Source organism: Candoia aspera, chromosome 1, assembly GCF_035149785.1.
Source record: "Candoia aspera isolate rCanAsp1 chromosome 1, rCanAsp1.hap2, whole genome shotgun sequence".
Taxonomy (NCBI): domain Eukaryota; kingdom Metazoa; phylum Chordata; class Lepidosauria; order Squamata; family Boidae; genus Candoia; species Candoia aspera.
Window position 1 is genome coordinate 316,759,268 of NC_086153.1, and position 20,239 is coordinate 316,779,506.

The 20,239-nt window shown below is 38.4% G+C and overlaps 1 protein-coding gene across 1 annotated transcript; it reads right to left on the reverse strand.

Moving 5' to 3' along the window:
- Positions 1 to 910: 910 nt before the first annotated feature.
- Positions 911 to 19,989, reverse strand: LOC134488137 (SERTA domain-containing protein 2-like). The gene is made up of 2 exons (XM_063290415.1): positions 19,825 to 19,989; positions 911 to 4,804 (listed from the first exon to the last, which is right to left on the reverse strand). The coding sequence occupies exon 2, from the start codon at positions 4,798 to 4,800 to the stop codon at positions 3,946 to 3,948; it is 855 nt and encodes a 284-aa protein (XP_063146485.1). The 5' UTR covers positions 4,801 to 4,804; positions 19,825 to 19,989; the 3' UTR covers positions 911 to 3,945.
- Positions 19,990 to 20,239: the final 250 nt, after the last annotated feature.

The following is a 20,239-nucleotide window of genomic DNA, read 5'->3' on the forward strand; positions in this document are numbered from 1 at the left end:
TCTTATCTAATTCTTTTAACTGGAAAAATGGGGCTCGAATGAGGAATTTCTGCATGCAGTCTAGTGTAAACTTATCGTTCACAACTTGTACATAAAAGTGTGTTTGCTACAAATGGTTGGAACCTATTAACTCATGCCAACCACTCTCAATTAAGAGAGACGTAACAAATTTTATCTTGGGGAACTTGAAATCAGAAGCAAAAGTTCTACCATGAACATGTTCGACACTTGTTAAAGGAAATCATTCATCCTAGGATGGCCAGTCAACAGCTGACAGTGCACATGTTCTTGCCACTACTACGTTGCTTAAAATAGCACCCCACTGTAAGTTTTTTCCTGCTCTAATGCAAGTTCTTAGGGTGGTGAACAGCACTATAGGGAATATGCTTGTTTTGTGTATGATAGCTCTTAGTTTTCAAAACATGCCATTTAACATACTATTTATTCCAAACTTATCAAAATATGATTTGACAATAGTATCACAAAAGAAACACAACTTTCAAATAAGGTGAGGCCTCTTTCCTTTTTTGAAACTAGAGGTGGACCAGAGGCCTTTGTGCCCTCAAAAAGTAAAAAGCACAATGCTTATGGCATTACTGTTTACATTCAAGAATTATTCCTGCAAATGTTTCAGGTAGTATTGGAAACCACTCTGGGATGTAATCTGAAAACGAGAAGAGGATGAAATCATCATTAGGGAAGAATCAACATCCTCACCTTCCAGGGAAGCTTGTACATAAAACCTAACTCCTTTTTCAAGTCACAAAATAAGATAACTCCTCCCAGGATGCCTAATCAATGCTTGACAGCCAATGTGCATGTTCTTGCCACTAGTATATTGTTTGTGCAGTTTAAGTATTTGATGCTTGTACCTTTCAGCTTAAGAACTGTACCAGTAGATGAGAACAAATTAGATTCAAATATTTATTAAGGGAATTTTAAAAAATATTCTTTTAACCACTAGTCTGCTTTATCACAGTGCAGAAGGCCCTTACCATTTTTGAGATTCATTTTGCTATATACAAAAGAAGCATTATGCACGAACTGTATACATTCTTTTCACCTAATCCTTTTTACATCAAGGATAGACAATATTTTGCAAAAGGGTCTACTATAATTTAGATGTAACTGCAAATCTCTTAGGCATATAAATACATTTCAACTGCCAAAGTATGCATTAAGCAAATAAAACTGGATTGACTTGGGATTAGTTTGTGGAATCCAGCTCAGTCATGACTCAAGTTGGGTGGAAGGTAAAGGACCAGTACTAAATGAAAGAATCACAGGTTTTCAACAAAAGATTGCATTTGATTCTTGTTGAAGATTAAACGTATGGCAAAGTCTTAAAATTCCACTGATGCTTGTAAGATTCCCCTTGAATGGTAAAGTGAAAAGAATGAAAGGAGATAGCAAAACAAGATACACAATACTAAGCAATAGCCACTGTCCCATCCTGAACCTATTTTCTTCATGTATCCATGGGATCGCTATCCTCATCAATGCCACAACCATATTCTAACATTAGTTGCTTTGTTAATAGTTTTTACACTAAGCTACAGTCTTTGAGGCCTGAATAGTCCCTCAGCATCAGATAATCAGCTTTCCTGATGTTTCTGCAACTGGTATTAGTATGTCACCATGAATGTCTGCTTCTCTTACAGTGTACATTCAGCTTCAAACAGTGCCAGACAGCTCCCTTTCATCCCCCAAATGCAATGCCACACACATTCAATGCAGCAGCCACATCAGGTGACCCACATCACATTGCATTTCAAGTTGAGTAGTGGATTGGCTCCAATACCACGGAAAATGGTAGGTGGAAATGGAAGGTAAACATCAGCCCCAATAGATTATTTTAAGGGGGTCCAACCTTTTAGGTAGGACTTTCAATCACCATGGCCAGAAGTTACCATTAGAAAATGGCCATCCTATAAGTGGCTTCTACTGCAATTCAGATGGTTGGCCAATGTGTATTCTGCAGTTCTATTTTAAAAAGTGCCTCCCATCCTCCTAGAAAGTTACTTATAAATATTAGTGTTCTTGAAGACAGGCTTCATTTAATTTTTTTGTGCTGCCTTCTTGTTAAACAAAAAACATATACTGTGAATATACAACCAAGTGTGGATGTTTTGCTTCCAAAGCTAGCAAACTTCCAGCTCATGCTGCAATTCCATCTGTTCAGTGGAAAAAATGAATAAGGAATAGGTGGATAGATGCACATATAAAAGTCCACGTGCCAGTAGATACAATGGTAATGTTTTTGCGCCCTGTTTCTCCCATCATTTTTTTTTACTTACCTACACCTATTGTGTTGCTTGCTTGATGAGTGCTTTATTGTATCCGTTTCAAACTTACTGGACTCCTCAGTGATGCGATATTACACTATAGGAACATAGAGTAGCCACATATATTCAGTAAGAAGTAGGCAGGTGCTACTTCTATGACCATGGGACAGTAGAGGTTGTGGTCAAAATGTCACCATTTTGGCAACACAGTGCTGTCCCCAAATGGCACCAGCACTGAAACAGCCTGCCAAGTGGCACCAAAGTTGGGTTAGGGCAGGCTTCATACACAATCATACACTTCAGCATATTATGTGCAAATGGCAAACCTATCTTGGGATGTGACAAAAAAACTATTTCTGTAATTTGAAGTGTAATTCTTGTAGGCAGATTACCAAGTCTCTAATGGCAGGATGATTTACTGGGCTTCTACTCAATTACAACTTTATTTGGCCAAACCAAGATAAAAACTGCCACTAAGAAGATACAATACACTGTGAGCACTTTGGACAACTGAAGTTCCATTTTAAGAAAAGGAGATGTGCAAAATCAGAGCGGTGCTTAAGCAAGCCATATTCAACTCTTACAGATCTTGCACAGAGCTGCCAGTAGACTGAATTGCATGGTCTACTTCTGATACCATCAGTATTATGAATTTCCATCACCTAGATTTTATGTATTTCCTTATAATACAGGATGTGCAAAAGTGGCCTGTTTAAATGATATATTGCACATAAAATCTAAAATTCTGTTTCAGAGAATTAAAACAGCTCTAACTATACAGAAAATACTAAATTTTAAAAAGCCGTATTACCCTCAAATTGATGCACATAATACTGACAAAGTTCTAAAATTGGACAATATACATATAAATTACAATTAAATACCATAAAATTTAACCAATCAGCAAATTGCTGCATTTGCTTCTACCACCAGAAATATCATCCAAGAAAACTAAAAGATCTGCAGTGTTAGACAAAGCACTGAAAAGAGCTAAAGCATTTCTGCTAACAGAGGTAGTGCCAGCCACATCCAACCAGAAATTCATCTCCAAACTAGAACATTGTAATAAAATGTAAAAAGACTATAAAATTTACAAAAATAAATAGTTTTAAATGTTTTACAAAATGCAAGAGATTTTGCTGCCAAACTTCTAGAGTTTTCAGTAAAAGGGAAGAGATCTGTAGTTCCTTAAATATTTTTAAAAATATACTGTACTGAGGCTGCAAACCCAAGTATGCAACTCCAGTGAATGCCAATAAAGAATGTAATTTAATACTAAAAATAAATCTTTAGACTTCAGATGATGTTTCCCCTCTTATGAAAATTGCTGTTCTGCAAATCCTTCACACAGATTAAAAATTGCACATTAAAAAGTTAGATTTGTAGGAATAAACAAACACATGAGATATACTCATGTATGTCCTAAAAGGGCTAAAAAGATTGCACAATTGATTTAATAAATACTCCATTTTATATAACAGGCTGTCATTTTTTTTTTTTGGTTTATATGAATTTTAGGGAGGTTTTGAGAACCATTAAAGAAAATGACTGTAGCTGCCATTTTGGCATAACACTTTGATGTTCGCTCCCTTCTGTGGCTTATCTTCAAACCATCACTGTATGGCAGCTTAGGAAAAAGTATCTTTGGACTGTAAAAGTGTCAAGACCCTACAAGAATTTCCATAATATGGTCTAAATCAGTGATATCACTTCTGCATATTGGGATGTTGCTTGCTGAGGAAGAATTGCAAGAAGGGAATGTCTTCAACATCTCTTCTGTTGTTGCCAAAGACAGTGTTCTCGGAGGAGTTGGTGAGGGGCAGTCAAAGTCAAAATCGTACATTGAAGTGTCAATATCTTCAAATATGTCATCAATAGCCAAGTCTTTCAAGTAACTAGTTGAATTTGAAATTTCAAAGGAACCAAAAGCACATTCTACTCCTTTTAAGTCTTGTCTATCTTCTTCTAATTTAAGAACTGGCATTTCTGAAGTCTTGAACTGATCATCTCCTGATCCAGCCAAGTAAGTAGGTGGACTCACATCTTCCATGAAGTCCAAATCTTTTAGAATAGAGGAAATGGCTGATGACATGTCATTATCTGAAACCATCAACAAGCTATTTTCAATTGGACTTTCTATAGACCGTGGTTCATAACCATATGATTCCTGTTGACTAATTCCAGGCAAAAAGTGTGAAGGCATTCCAAACAAATCAAAACCTAGGTAATTGGAAGGGGTGGTACTTAAACCACCGCACATGTTAACAGGCTGTTGGCTAGTTTCTTGCCTCATCTCCTCTTGGATTTGTCTGACAGTATTGGCTATAAGCACAGAACGATGTAGATTTGGTTCCACCAGCATCTTATATGTCTGTAACTTGGCAAGGCAAACATTGAGCACCAACTGACGCTTGAGTGGGTATGGCAGGTTTCGACTGGAATCAAAGGCACTTGACACACCAGCCATGTTCTCTTCATAATCACTCAGCTTGCGTTTCAAACCCTTTCCCAACATGAACCTGAAATAAAAAATGAACCAATGATATTCATTATCACATGGTTAAATCCATAATCAAAAACAGCAGTTCTGAATTTATTGTATTTATTTCTTTTCATCCATTTATTTTATATCCATTTATTATGACACTAAGGGTGGCTTCACACACATTTCCAGAAGGCTTCCCTTTGATATGTAATTCAGAATAACAGTTACATAACATTAATACATACGCTGCATCTTTTTCATTTGGACTGATTTAAAGGGAAGGTATCTGACCTGGTCTAGCCAGTAACTTGGGGGAGATGGAATATGAAGAATTTAAGGAATTTTAGACTATTAATTAAAAAAAAGCATTATGAAATCTTCAAAATAATAAAAGCTCATGTAACTTGGGGAATTGTGGCCAGTATTCTGTAAGGCAGAACAGTTTTTAAATGCTTAGTAGCATGTGGGCAATAGTAACTTGAAATCCTACAAACCTAAGTTTCTGAAAAGTTGGTCAGACACAGCTCTTTGCTCTTCCCCTAACAAGTAGAGAAAAAAAACTGTATATTGTGCAAGTAAAAATGCATACTGGCTTGATTTTCATAAAACACATCGGATGCAGGATCATAATAACCTCTTTCACAAGTTCTGGTTTCAAAGCCAGTATGAAGAGGCTCTTCAATGAATTCTTTTGATGTTGATCATGCTCACTGTCCCCTCCCCACCCAAATCAGAAGGTGGACTTTGAGTCTTGACACACACTGAAAGTTGCTTTGAGCAAAATTACTTGTCTTCCTATATATTCTATTTTGAGTCTGCAGCTTGGTTAAAGGCTGTAACAGACAGAGTTGAAGCAGCTAAGCAAATAAATATTCTTCATAGCTGCAATGTTTTCCTCAAGATTACAGACTACATAGTATTCAGAAGAGGGCTTTTAGCAGAACTCTTGGCATAAAAAAGAATGTCTCTCCCAAAGGAAAAAAAGGAACAAGGTAGAAGCTACATACAAAGTATAGCTTCTGGAATTCTTACCAGCCCCTTAATAATAGCTCCATTCTGGGTCATGTGACTGAGAAGAAAGGGGGCCGTAGAATGGAGGAGCTGGCAACATTCCAATCCACAGTCAAACTGCTTCTCCCACATGGATATACAGTAATGGGGGATCCCCCCCACTTGAATTTTCTTTTCCCCAGCCCACATTTGAACCTAATCTTTCTGTTGTTGGCTTCTCCTCCTACCCCAACTTTGGCTGAGTTCTCATCCATTTTTGGAGAATTATCCCGCTGACCGAGGCCTGAGCCCATTCAGATAATGCATTTCCAACATTCCATTGGGTTGGACTGAATAAAATGGGAATGGGTTGGAGTAGCAATCCTGCCAAAACTTCTCAATGAAGGGCAGGTAAGAAGCTCTGTCAGCCTTCCTCTGGGCCAGGTATGTAGGATTACAATTACCATTCTCCCAAATCAGTACTGACATGCAGGTCTGTTTGGAATGATTGGTACTGTAGTCTAATATAGTGAGCATGGAGGAAATCTGGCTTACAACACTGATCAAAATTTACAGTGCATTCCTCTGCTAAATTTCTCAATTTCATTGAACAGCTGTTCTCAAAGAACTCTCGGAAGGCCAACTTTCAAAGAGCATTTAGAAATCCTAAAAGAGCTTTTAAAAGGAAATTGGGGGAAAGCAGGACACACTGTTGTAGTTTTTTTTCTATCAAATCTCATCTGTGGTCCCCAGATCCCCTCATTTTGTTAGTGGAACTGGTAGTGACAGGCAGCTGGTGAAAAGATTGCACCTAATTAAGTATTTTACAAAGAGAATAAAAATCTCACATGATTCCCCATGTGGTGAAAGCATTTTGTTTTGTGGAAGAAATCTGCAACAGAAAAGACCAACTTAGAATCTTTACTGTTAAAGTCTATCAGATCTACTTCGGTATGCAGCTGTTAATAGTTTCTTCAACTGCTTAAGATAAAGTGCTGTGATGGTAGAAATGTGTGACCTGTAATGGTTCGGAAGTTTGTCCTTTCACCACCTACCTTTCAGGGGGCATCTGGTATCCGTTCCCTAACCCCAAGTCTGTATGACAGATAAAGCTTTCATATGCTGTGCTGCTTTTCTGGTGATTAAACTATCAAAATGCAAAAACAAGTTGTTTTTAAAGACTGTCACACCTGTGCTGTCTTGCATAGAAGTTCCCAGTGAATAGAGGATTCTCTCCTTCCCCACTTGCCCAATTCATACCTCCCTGCTCTACTGTATAACAAACTAACTGCTTTTGCACAACAAAATGCACACTTTTCAGAATTTTAAGATATGGTTTAAAACTTTTTAAATTAACAGAAATCATATATTTTTGAAAAGTGCCCATGGTACACAACTTAGGACTGTTCTTTATTTTAAAAAGGTATACAAGGAAGATAGGCAATTAAATGCATACATTCACAGGAATTCACATGAAACCATGCAAAACATTTGTGCAGACTTCGTTTTCTCCCCATTTAAATGGTCTTTTTGTTTTGGTGCACTGTGTTTTTATGCTGTTCACTGCCTAGAATTCCTTTTGGTAAATGGGTGGCTATATATTTATTTGTTTAATAAATAAATAGTTAAATAAATAAAGCAAATAAATAATAAAATAAATTTATAAACAAGTTCAAAAATAGGAACAAATTTGTGATTGGGAACATGAGAAACCAAGGAAACCAAAACTGAGATTCACTTATGCTTTCCCTGAATATAAGATCAACAAGTGTTCCATGAGAATTTTATGTATCTTTTCATATTCAAGTATTACATAATTTTCAGAAAACAAGTTCAGCACATAATAACCTCATCACTTTAGATGTAAAACTTCAACTCTGAAGCCAGTTCTTATTTGTTGCTAGTACTAGAGAGAGAGAGACAGGCAGTATTTCAAACCAGGAGGAGGATTTATATCTACTGCACTCTGAAATAGCTACAATGCTGTTCTTGAGCTCTCTTCCCAACAGGGATCACCTGTCATCTGTACTAAGTATTGCATAGAAGCACATGCCACAGCAGACCAAACTATTCCTGCAAAAGAAACCTATCAGGCAAAAGGCTCTTGTTGTTTTATCCTGGCCATATTCTTCATTATGTCTACATGAAGCCCTTCAAGAAGAAGTAACGCTGATGATTTGTTTTACTATTCTGTTTTCCAGGCTTCATTAAAATATTCTGATAACAGTCCCTGAATGCTCAGATTGCTACTTTTAGTAAGCAATCAAAGTGAAAATCAGTATTTTCTAATACCTTGAAACGATGCTTTGTGGAAAGCAGGCAGATTAATACTAGATTCAGTTGTGTGGGCCTTTATTCAAAGTCAACTCTAAAAACATTATTTCCAAATATTTTGAAACAAATTGGAATAAAGTCTCTTTAACTGGCTAGGTTCAGAGTCTTTGCTCTTATTATTACAAAATGTGACAAATTCCTATAACTCAACTGTTCAAATTCACTATTAAAAAGCACTGTAAATATATATAAATTTGTTCTGTGTACATAAATTAAAGAACCTTGATAGGCCAATAGATCCTGGCAACACAGTATGCTAACTCAATGACAGATATTCCTTGTAAAGATTAGCTGCCATTTCAGATTATTTCTGAATATCACTTCCCCAAATTATTTTCAAATAAACTTTCAGAACAGTGGGCCAGAGCTGCCCAATTGCTCACTCCATACTGTTCCTGTTTGCACAGAAAAAAGGTGTGTTTTTTTCATATTTAAAATCCAAGTAACCAATCTGACAGGAAAAAGTAGTGGACTAACAAGCGTAAGCACGGACTGGATGCTCACATGAGTTTTAGGTGACTGATCAACCAAGTCTCTAACAGATTGTGAAATAAAATAACATACAGGTTTCAAGGCCCAAAGATAGCAGTTCAGTGATGAAGCAAAGGACACCACCTCCCTGAATAGGATCTAGAGAAAATAAACCTTATTCAATGAAGTTGAGAGCCAGTTTGGCATAACTGTTAAAAGCACTTGGCTTCAGTGAGTCTGTGGACATCTCCTCTGGTACATGTTTCATTCATCTTTTAATTTTAAAAAGGTGATGGCGAAACTTGTGCTGTATAGATCCATTTGTGGCCCCTAAAATCTTTTTTCCCCTGGCTCTATAAATCATGCTGCCAAAATTCAGCATCAAATCAAACAACCCAGCTTTTGGCAGGAAACAAAAATGGGAATGCAAGCAGTCAAATATGCTGTTAACTCTTCCCTTCAACAAACACAATCCTTACTGTGACATGTGACATCAGTGTATCATCACATGATCCACCGCAGTCCTCAGGGCTGCAACTAGGATCTGTGTCACCCGAGACAAACATGGATTCCACACCCATTTTGGCGCCCCACCAGCGCGGCACCCGGGGCACATGCCCCGGTTGCCCCCCCTAGTTGTGGCCCTGCCAGTCCTTGCTTCTATCTGCCCCCCTCCAAAATGCAGCTATATAACTGATGTAGCCATAACTAACTTTAATGTAGAAAACACTAAGGTGGCACCAAAAGCAGCAATTTAAGAACCATATGAATTTAGTTTTAAGAAAATTGGTTGGTTAGGATACTTAAATTCTTAATTACGTTATTTGATATATGAACTGATCCATTCAAGTTTAACCACTTGAGACAAATTAAGTAAAAAAAGTTGTTCTTTGACTTGAAATACAAAATTTTCAGCTGCCCTGAAAATTGCATCTATGGTTGTTCACACCATGGCAAACTACAATTCAGTCAGCTGTGGAAGGAAAAAATTGCCAATTCTGAAGCATCAAAAAATGTACAACTGCTAGGACAGGACAACTGTCAAAAATGTCCTACCAAACAGTTCAAAATCCATCTTTGTGGGCTTTTCAGGGTTCTATCTTGTTACAATTAGTAACGTGAATTTGGAAAAACAGATGACATTCTGAAGAGTGACTCTGGAGAAAAGAGAACTAGAAGTGAAAGCAAAACCAAGATGACTTACTAATATTTCAAATTAAAAGAATGGAATTTGGAAACAGATGATCTCTTATTACTGTCTGCTTTATGCAAAAGGGTACATGCCCGCCTGCAAGAAAGCATTACTTATCCACCTTAACTAAAAGGCCAATTCCCGCCTTAGCAAATGTAAGCAGTCAAAAGGATAAGAAAGGCCCTTGTGTCATGTGACATACTTAAGAACTTTCTCAGTTCCCAAAATTTGAAGTCTTGCCCAAAATGAGAGCAAAATGGATAAGAAATTGCAAATAAGCCACTGATGAAAAAGAATGCACTGCTAAGAACATTAAAATCAAATTAATAAACACATTTAAGTCAATATGCTCCTGGAGCAATGTATTAGCAAAAGTTTGCACAAATTTTCTAGGAAGTGAAACTATTATTCCCACCATTAACTTGCCCCTCATGATAGAAAAAGTAAACTTCTTTTGGTTCTGCTCCCTTCATTGACATAACACACCATTAGAAGATCTCCAGCAGTTGACCAGTTGAGGGTGTTGATTTGTCCTCTTTTGAAAACACTGGCAGGGCTGATCTCATCAAAAGTTATTTCTCCTATGATAATGAAGTCACAATAAACTGTTCCAGCATTGCAGTACTAGCTAGAGCTAAATAGGACCCAAACTGAGAGTGTAACTTACTGCAGGCATGAATGAAGTAGTCAGAACAGGCCTATGTCATGGAAGCAGGCATGAAATCTTGAACAAACCCTGAGCAACTCCTGACCAAAAAGCTGAGATCCAATACTAGCTCCTGCAGAATAGTGTACCAAGACAATCCCCATGCCTGCTGTGACAACCCAAGGGCAAGCTCACACACAGTTTGCCAAGTATTTAAAGGTGTTTTTGAACAGTAAAACAATTCTGCCACTCTACTATCATGATACTCAGCCTATTGTACCCACTGAGCAAACCTGAGTGAGAAAAGTTCACCCTTCATCCCACAGGCAAATGTTTTGCAATTCAGGATACACCAAGATTTTCAATCAAACCTGGATGAGTGAAATTACAGTAAAATGTAGGTCTTTAAACTGGACAAATACTGTTATGATCCTTCTCTCAAAACTTTTAATTTTTTAAAAAAATTGTCTCCCCAGGACAAAAAAAAATTACTTCACTAGTTTATTGAAGCATCTTTATATATACTTTTAATACATAGCTGAACTAGCATTATTTGGAATATATGATGTCAAAATTTCATGAACTAGTAACTAAATTTACCAAATATATCTCAGCAACTTTTGCTAACATTTTCTTTCTGTAAAATGCATCAATTAGAAAATATTCCAGGGAATACTATGAAAAACAACAAATGCGGAAATTAAGAATTCCCTTTAGCATTGTTCTGACTTCTATAACCTGAGTTATGTATTTGATTTATCTGAACCAATCACTTTAATTTAAAACATAATAAATGGGAAATTAATTTTCTCGTTCTAAGTGACAGAAGTCAGAAATGTTATCTTTTCTTGTTTATTGTTGGTGTAAAGACACAGAAGATAAAGATAGTATTACATTAATGTTAAATAATTTGAGCTGTAAAAAATTAACTAAATGCCTGGTACAGACAAAAGAATCTCACAACTACAGATGACTTTGCCTCCTATGTTTTTATGGTTACTATTATTCCTTTAACCTGAAAATTAAGCATTATACTTGCACTGATACTAACTTTGATTAATATAAATCAATTACCTGTTGACTTAAAAAATAAGCATCATGTTTAAAACCTATGAGTCACATAAATATTATTTCAATTTCTTAATGAAAACAGAAATGAACAAGTTCAAGATGAATGTAGTTTGTCATGGCTCAAGCACAATTTGAAAGCACACAATACAGACTAGAAGCTAGGCAAGTTTGAACCTGACTAATGTCTAGATGAGAGATCACCAAAGAACTGAACGTATGCCAGTTTATCTGTTTGGATGAAAACTAGAAGAGACAAATAGCCTTGACAGAAAGATTCAAAGCCTTCTTCAATGGGGTAAGTCAGCAAAACAATAAAATGCTAGTTCATTTTTTTGCAATAAGCATGCTATTGTATTAGACAGACAATGAATCCAAAACACTGATAGTTTTCTGCCTATATCTCACTCAGGGCAACACAGGCCCTATCAAATCCATGTACAGGTAGTCCTCACTTATTGACTGCCTTGTGCAGTGACCGTTCAAAGTTACAATGGTGCTAAAAAAATAACTTTGCAAGCATCCCATGGTCACGTGATCACCATTTGCATGCTCTGCAATTGGCTTGCAACAAGCAGAGTTAATAGAGAAGGTGGAAGTAAAATTTTAAGTCACGGTCACGTGATTTTTTGCTTAGCAACTGCGGTGCTTCACTTAATGACCAATGAGAAGTAAGGTCATAAGCCCGTCGCAGTCACGTGATTTTCCACTTAGCAACTGCAGCACTCAGCAACCAAGTTGCTGGTCTCAATTGTGGTAGCTAAGCGAGGGCTACCTGTAAACAAAATTACAGTGTACTTCAGACATTCACCTGAACACATGAAGACTTGAAAGTAGATAAAAGATGTCCCTGCTCAAACTCTTTAACTTCCACAAGTTCACTGGGAGGCCTGAAGGAGAACTATATTCATCTTGCTTGCATGGGAATACAGCTTTCCACCATTATGGGATATTGTTTTATTACTGTAAGCATACTAGTTAATATGAAAATATAGCCTTCCATGTAATCTGGGACTTTAGTCAAGCAGGGTCCCAGATATGGCAGAAAGCTGTACTCATAATCCAAGTGAATGTGAGTATAGTTTTCTTTCAGTCAGTTCTCCTGGCTGAACACACTGGAAAGGATAAGGGACAGGCTAATCTGGTGGTTACCCACTTTCAAGGGATCATGCATTCAGGCAAACAGCCAAATAATCCTTCAGTGTTTTTGTTTGTACACTTAAAGTAGGCTTGGTTAACCAGAAACTCCAGACAGCACACCTTGAATCATTTCAAATGAAGAGTTCAGCTGCGCTTTTGTGGCCACATGAAAGGATGTCAAAAGTGCCGCACATGCAAAAATCTATGTAATAACACTGACTTATTTCAAATATGCATTACAACTGAAAAACAAAAGACAACATATTAAGCAGTGGATGAAGTGGTGGAAGCAAGGTGATTGCAAGATTATTTGTTTATTTATTGCCTTAATTTCTTTGGCTAATTTTTTGTGCTTTGCATAATGCTGCTTACCTGAAAGGGAAAACCATGTTGAGTGTGAGTATGTATTAATGTTGTTTCTAGCATCTGTTCCACTTGGTTGCAGGGGCCACTTGTTTGCATTGTACTCACCTAACAGCTTTCAATGCATGATGCGATGGTTGTTTTTCAGGCAACTTGTCACAGAGCCTGACAGATTGGGTTAGTCACTTCTTTCAGCCCCAAAGTCACTCTTCTGGGCTTAAGCAAAAACCAGTACCTAGGTCATCTGCTCCTAGTCCAGCATCTCAACTAATACACTAGACTGAGTCTGTTTGTATATATTGTAAATGCTTGTGTTGTCATACATACAAGTTAAAATTACATGATGATCCAAAATTATCCTGGTAAGGTATATTTAACAATCACTTGATCTGTGCAGTGATCCAGATTCAAAGGACAAAATGCAATCCAGAACCAGGTCATATGTACATTCATGCACTATTACCCAAAAATGTTAACTATTTGTTAGGTAAATTTTATTAATATCTATGAATGTTTGGCTATGCCACTATATTTATCATGATTCATTTTGTTGTTATTAAACAAAACAGACATATTTAAATAAACCTAGCTTAAGATACTCCCATTAATACAAATGCTTCAATTATATTACTGGACAGACAGCATGGCAAAATTCATACATTCTATTTGCCAAGATTACTTTAAAACATTAATTGATATATGATTTCACAAGAAGCATCTTCACCAATGCAAAATTTTTCTGTTGGAAGTAAACTGACAGTTAATTTGAACTGGATAACCAATATTGATTTGTAAGCATATTAGTGGGTTAGAACAGTATCAACCAAAGTACAGCAGCAGGAGGTGACTGAAGATTTTGCTTTTTGTTCTTTCTATTTTTTTATTTTCTTAGTTTTCAAAATCAATACTAGCTGTTTTAATATGTGAATTATCAACTAAAGCTTTAATTGGCAATCAGAAAGAACCAACTATATTCAGTGGCACTAAATTAACAGTACAAAGCTATAATCAGTTTGGTGTTACACTCCATCTTCCAGTCTTGCTCATATCTCTGCCTGAATTTGCTAGTTGATACAATCGTAAACTTGGCAATTTGAATACTGAAATCTTTTGGTACCATCATGTTAAAAATGGGGAAACTAGTAATTAATACTTGTTTTTACATCTTTGTTTATAATCATACTGAAGATATTCTTTCTACTAGATTTTGCTACCTTTTCCTGAGTCATACTTCTGTCTGAAAGAAATAAGATAGCGGGGGTGGAGTGGCTGATGGAGAGTAGGACTGTATGAGGGAAAGAATGGAGGAATAGGTTGAATTTCTATTTCAATATATTGCAACTACTAAGAAAGCCTGCCTTCAGCAAAGGATCGTCACCTTGTCGTGGTGCTGGAGCTTGAGCACCTCAATGATGCCATGAGCTAAACTGTGAAGGGCCACCCAAGACGGGAAGGTCATGACAGAGAGGCTAATAACAAGGCAGCAGGAGACGACGGCATCCCAGCTGAACTGTTCAAAATCTTGCAAGATGATGCTGTCAAGGTAATGCATGCTATATGCCAGCAAATTTGGAAAACACAAGAATGGCCATCAGACTGGAAAAAATCAACTTATATCCCCATACCAAAAAAGGGGAACACTAAAGAATGTCCAAACTATCGAACAGTGGCACTCATTTCACATGCCAGTAAGGTAATGCTCAAGATCCTGCAAGGTAGACTTCAGCAGTTCATGGAGCGAGAATTGCCAGATGTACAAGCTGGGTTTAGAAAAGGCAGAGGAACTCGGGACCAAATTGCCAATATCCGCTGGATAATGGAAAAAGCCAGGGAGTTTCAGAAAAACATCTATTTCTGTTTTATTGACTATTCTAAAGCCTTTGACTGTGTGGACCATAACAAATTGTGGCAAGTTCTTAGTGGTATGGGGATACCAAGTCATCTTGTCTGCCTCCTGAAGAATCTGTATAACGACCAAGTAGCAACAGTAAGAACAGACCACGGAACAACGGACTGGTTTAAGATTGGGAAAGGAGTACGGCAGGGCTGTATACTCTCACCCTACCTATTCAACTTGTATGCAGAACACATCATGCGACATGCTGGGCTTGAGGAATCCAAGGCTGGAGTTAAAATCGCTGGAAGAAACATTAACAATCTCAGATATGCAGATGATACCACTTTGATGGCTGAAAGCGAAGAGGAACTGAGGAGCCTTATGATGAAGGTGAAAGAAGAAAGTGCAAAAGCTGGCTTGCAGCTAAACCTCAAAAAAACCAAGATTATGGCAACCAGCTTGATTGATAACTGGCAAATAGAGGGAGAAAATGTAGAAGCAGTGAAACTTTGTATTTCTAGGTGCAAAGATTACTGCAGATGCTGACTGCAGTCAGGAAATCAGAAGACGCTTAATCCTTGGGAGAAGAGCAATGACAAATCTCGATAAAATAGTTAGGAGCAGAGACATCACACTGACAACAAAGGTCCACATAGTTAAAGCAATGGTGTTCCCCATAGTAACATATGGCTGCGAGAGCTGGACCATAAGGAAGGCTGAGAGAAGGAAGATCGATGCTTTGGAACTGTGGTGTTGGAGGAAAATTCTGAGAGTGCCTTGGACTGCAAGAAGATCCAACCAGTCCATCCTCCAGGAAATAAAGCCAGACTGCTCACTTGAGGGAATGATATTAAAGGCCAAACTGAAATACTTTGGCCACATAATGAGAAGACAGGACACCCTGGAGAAGATGCTGATGCTAGGGAGAGTGGAGGGCAAAAGGAAGAGGGGCCGACCAAGGGCAAGGTGGATGGATGATATTCTAGAGGTGACAGACTCGTCCCTGGGGGTGGTGACGACTGACAGGAAGCTCTGGCGTGGGCTGGTCCATGAAGTCACGAAGAGTCGGAAGCGACTAAACGAATAAACAACAAGAAAGCCTGCAGACAGCAACCCTGTGAAGTCATTAAGCAATCTCAAGAAACTGTGTTTTGAAAAAGAATGGAAGCCTTACCCTTAAAAATTAGTTTCAGCCAGAATAGTCCAGATATGGTGCAGACAGAGTTCATCCAAAATAGTGGTTAAACACAGTTCTGATAAGTCAACATAGTCCTTTTCAGTCAAATGATGCTATTTCAAAGAAAAATTAAACAAAGATTTGTTTACTGTGATGGTATTTTAGAAAGGTGAACCAGAAAAATAAAATGTGGTTTATAAGTATCTTCCAGTTCATATTTACTGCTTTGGGGATATGTGTAGAGCCTTGCAAGTAATAGTATTTAGTTAATAACTATATAGCAAATAACTATATATTAATCTTTCCTGCTAGGTATCTACCACTACTGCTATTCATCACAGGTAAGGAGGGTTGTTACTGCAAAAAACAAACAAACGAACAAAAAAACCCTAATGGCACAGTTGAAATGTCTTAGATTCACTTAATATGGTTTTAGATTTATAAAATCCCATGCTTAGGCAACACTCATGCCCATCTACAAAACTGCATTGAAGCTGAAATGAAAAACATAGCACTGATGTATTCCCTGTACATGGATCCTCTCCTCCAAAAATATATGAAGACCCATGCCATGCGCTATCTCCAAAAGACTGCGAGATGCTATGAGAGTTGCACAGGCAATGCTCTCTAGTTTTATTATTCTTTGCTTTACTTTTTTGAGCAGTCTTTAATTTGGAATCTAATTTTTTCGTTTTATCAAGTATAACACCTATCAGTAAAAAAAAAAAAAATACTACAGGCCAGAAATACGTGTCATGAATTGTTATTAGAAATTGCCAATCATGTTTACCACCAGCAAATAGACAAGGAATATACATGATTAATTTCAGATCAAAGTATTGCTTGCTGTAGATAATTCAGGGAATTTTAAGAAATGTAATACAAACTTAAAGCAGCGTAGTCCTCAATGAATTATTTTACAGTTAGCATTAATGAAGTTAAGTGTTTCTAACTTCTGAAATAAGGAAACAAAAACAGTGAGAAATTCTCTTTGCATTTCATTTTCTGTAAAAGTAAGACACAAGGGGCAGTGTATTCAAAATGAAACTAGACAGAAGTTCCTGGAAGCTGTTGCACGCACCTCCCACAGTAGCAAGATTTAGCTTACAAGACTGTTTGCTCTCTGGATGATGAAAAATTACTCCCCAGCCAAGCAACTATTTATAACAAAACAGACCACCTCATAATTCTGCTCCAAAGAGCAGCCCAACCACTCCTAAGAACAAAGCTACACCTCTGATTCCTCTCAGTACCAACACTGTTCCATTCATTGCCAACTTGTTCAAACCACCTCATTTCTTAAATGAAAACAATTATCCTTAAAACTACTGTTGATAGCAAGCTTCTCACCAAATCCTTCATCCAATTATATAATTACAATCAATTTTATCTCAGCCCATGCCATAGCCAAGCCCACCTCAAAGTTACTCACAAGATAGTTTTCAGCAGAGGATGAATCTCTAAAAATATCCCAACGTACAACTTATATTGGCATTTCTATTCTTACCTTCCAAAACGTTCCCCTATGCTCCTGACAGCTTGAGGAGAGCCACAAATCTTCTTTGCCATGGGATCCTTTTAACAATCTTTCATTCTTCCAACACACTTCCCTACTTCTTTAACCTAAGCACTCTTTCCTACTGACATTTTCTATTTCATATATGCAGATCTATCCCTTTTTGAGGAGCACTTAAGCAGTGTTTCTTCATTCATATGCAGTTAATCTTCTCGTCTCAAATAAATTCCACATCTGCTTTCTAGCCATCCAGTTTTTTTCTGTACCTAATCCTTCTGCAATTTGTTCCTTTTAACAAGCCCCACCCAAATTTAATATATCGTTCAGTATCCGACTATTTTAAATGCAATTTCCAGAAGTATTTCCTTCTCTTCAAACATAAATATTAACCAGATCTATAATCAGTTTTTACATACATGTCAATATAGCCTTCCTGCTCATTTTGAGATACAGATCTAGTGAACATCCATAGCAAAAAGCACCTCAGATTCCCCACTTGTGTGATAAAATCTTCAGAGCAACAAAAAATATTAAGTATTCTTAGATACTGAAATAGGTAGAAACTTTAGCATATTTTGTGCATTACGTCAAATTCTATTTTTCTGCCCAAAGTAGGATTTAAGGCAGCTACCTCCAAAATACAAAATAGGAATAATAGGAACATTATTATTCTATCATTCACCCACAAAGAAACCACTAGCCTGTTTCAAATCACCTAAATATAACTTTATTCTTAGTTGGCCAACCCTGCATAGTTTTGGGAGTTATGCAGGGTGTGGTCTCAGATGGGAGACCTTCAGAGAATACCACAGCTATAGGCTACACTGGGGAGTCAAACAAAATCCCAGAAAAATGCAGTGCCAAACCACTTCCTATAGCTTACAATTTTTGCTCTCTGGTTAGTCAGAGCAAGTAAAGCTCAGCTTGAAGGAGACGCCACCTTTAATACACCTCTAAATTTATTTCCTGACTTTAACTTTTTTTCCTGTTTCACAAGTCTTCCAACTTACATAGGATCTTATTCAGCAATCTTACATAAATATTTCAAAAACATATCCAGATATCAATACCACCCTGTGCCTATTCAACAATCATCCCAATTCCTACTGTTTTACCATTATACTGCAATGCCCTACCCCCAAAATACTGTGTCTCCTGCAAACCCACTATCTAAACCCAATCTCTGTTTCAAGATAAATCTCTTCTTCAAGATAGGTCTCTCCAAACACTTCAACAGAACATTTGTAAGGTACCCCTCCCCCATTACTGAAGTATTATGGGACTGCACTTCCACCCACCCCACACACCTCCGAATCATACTCCCAACACTCATTGGTTGAAGAGAGGCCTCAAAAGTAACATACACTATCCATATATCTTATTATGCATGACCACAACCAGCTAAACCAAAGCACCTCTCTTCAGAAATAAACCTCAGCTGATTCTCTAGTGTTTCAGTCAAATAAATCTACTCAGCTCATGCCCACCCACTTTTCCTAAACCCTTCATTCAGCCTCAGGAGCCTGCCACAAAACTCTTTCTCACATTCAAATACCATCCTAAGCACCAGCCGTTTCTTCCTTGCCATCTCTTCAGTGGGCTCCTCAATTCCCACTTCCTTCCACTAATTCTGCTTGTCTTTTTCTCCTCTAACAGCAGACTCTCTCCTTGCCACCCAAACCTTAATTTCCTTTTATTGGGGGCTTTTGTGTCTGCTACCCACCCTCATCTTGCTCTTCATCACTCTCTTCCAGATTTCTCCCAGTCTTCTTTATATAACCGTAGTTCTTTCCCCAAATTGGAGCCCTCCAGATGTGTTGGACTACAACCCCAGTTATCGCTAACAAAAGATAGGAATTATAATTCCAAACATCTTAAGAATACCCGTTTGTGGAAAAAAATTAACCCAGCTCATTAGAGAGAGAGAGAGTATGTGTGTGTGTTTGTGTTGGCGACTTGCTCAATGTACTGATTTCCCTAGCCAAGCAAGCTTCTCCCAGACGATTCACATCCTCATCCCCTCCCAGGCCCCCATTTCTTTAGTATCTGGCCGAGATACCCCTAGTCCTAAGTATGCAAGTTCCCCTCGCCACATTCTCCAGCCCCTATTTCCTTACAACTCCCCGAGACACCCAAATGCAGATCTCTTTTAGTCGTAACTCTTGACCTCCACCTCCCAATTTAGCCCACCACAGTCCCTCCTCGCCCTGTAGTACCGCGACCAGCCCACACTTGGCTTCTCCCACCTTCCCGGTCGCCTGCCCGTGTCCATCGTTCCCGCGCCCCAGACCCGAGTTCATCCAGCCAGGGTCTCGCTTACCTGCTAGAGCTCCAGAGCGAGTGAAGGAACACACGGGATCCCCTGTCCCTAAGCTGGGCGGCGCGGCGCTGGCTCCCAACCCAGCCAGCCGGGATCCCTTAGAGGGGCTGGGATGGCCAAATGCTTGCGTGCTGAGGAGAGACGGGAAGGAGGAGAGGAGGCGGGGGGAGAGGAGGAGGAAAGGGCGGTGGCAGCAGCAAATGAGCCCCACCCCCTCCTCGCCGGATCTCGGCGACAACAAGAGCCGTTACTCCTCCCCCCCGCAGGAATAGCCCCAGACTAAGCGGAAGGAGGGGCGTACCCGCGCCCACTCGATCTCGTCCTCCTCGAGAGCTCCTCGCTATTGGCCAGCCACGCCCCACCCTGCCCAGCAACCGATTTCTTACTGGCTTTCTGGTTCGCGGGGTCCGCTTCG

Excerpts from the sequence above, each read along its gene's own strand:
- LOC134488137 (XM_063290415.1), bottom strand. The coding sequence starts at position 4,800 with ATGTTGGGAAAGGGTTTGAAACGCAAGCTGAGTGATTATGAAGAGAAC.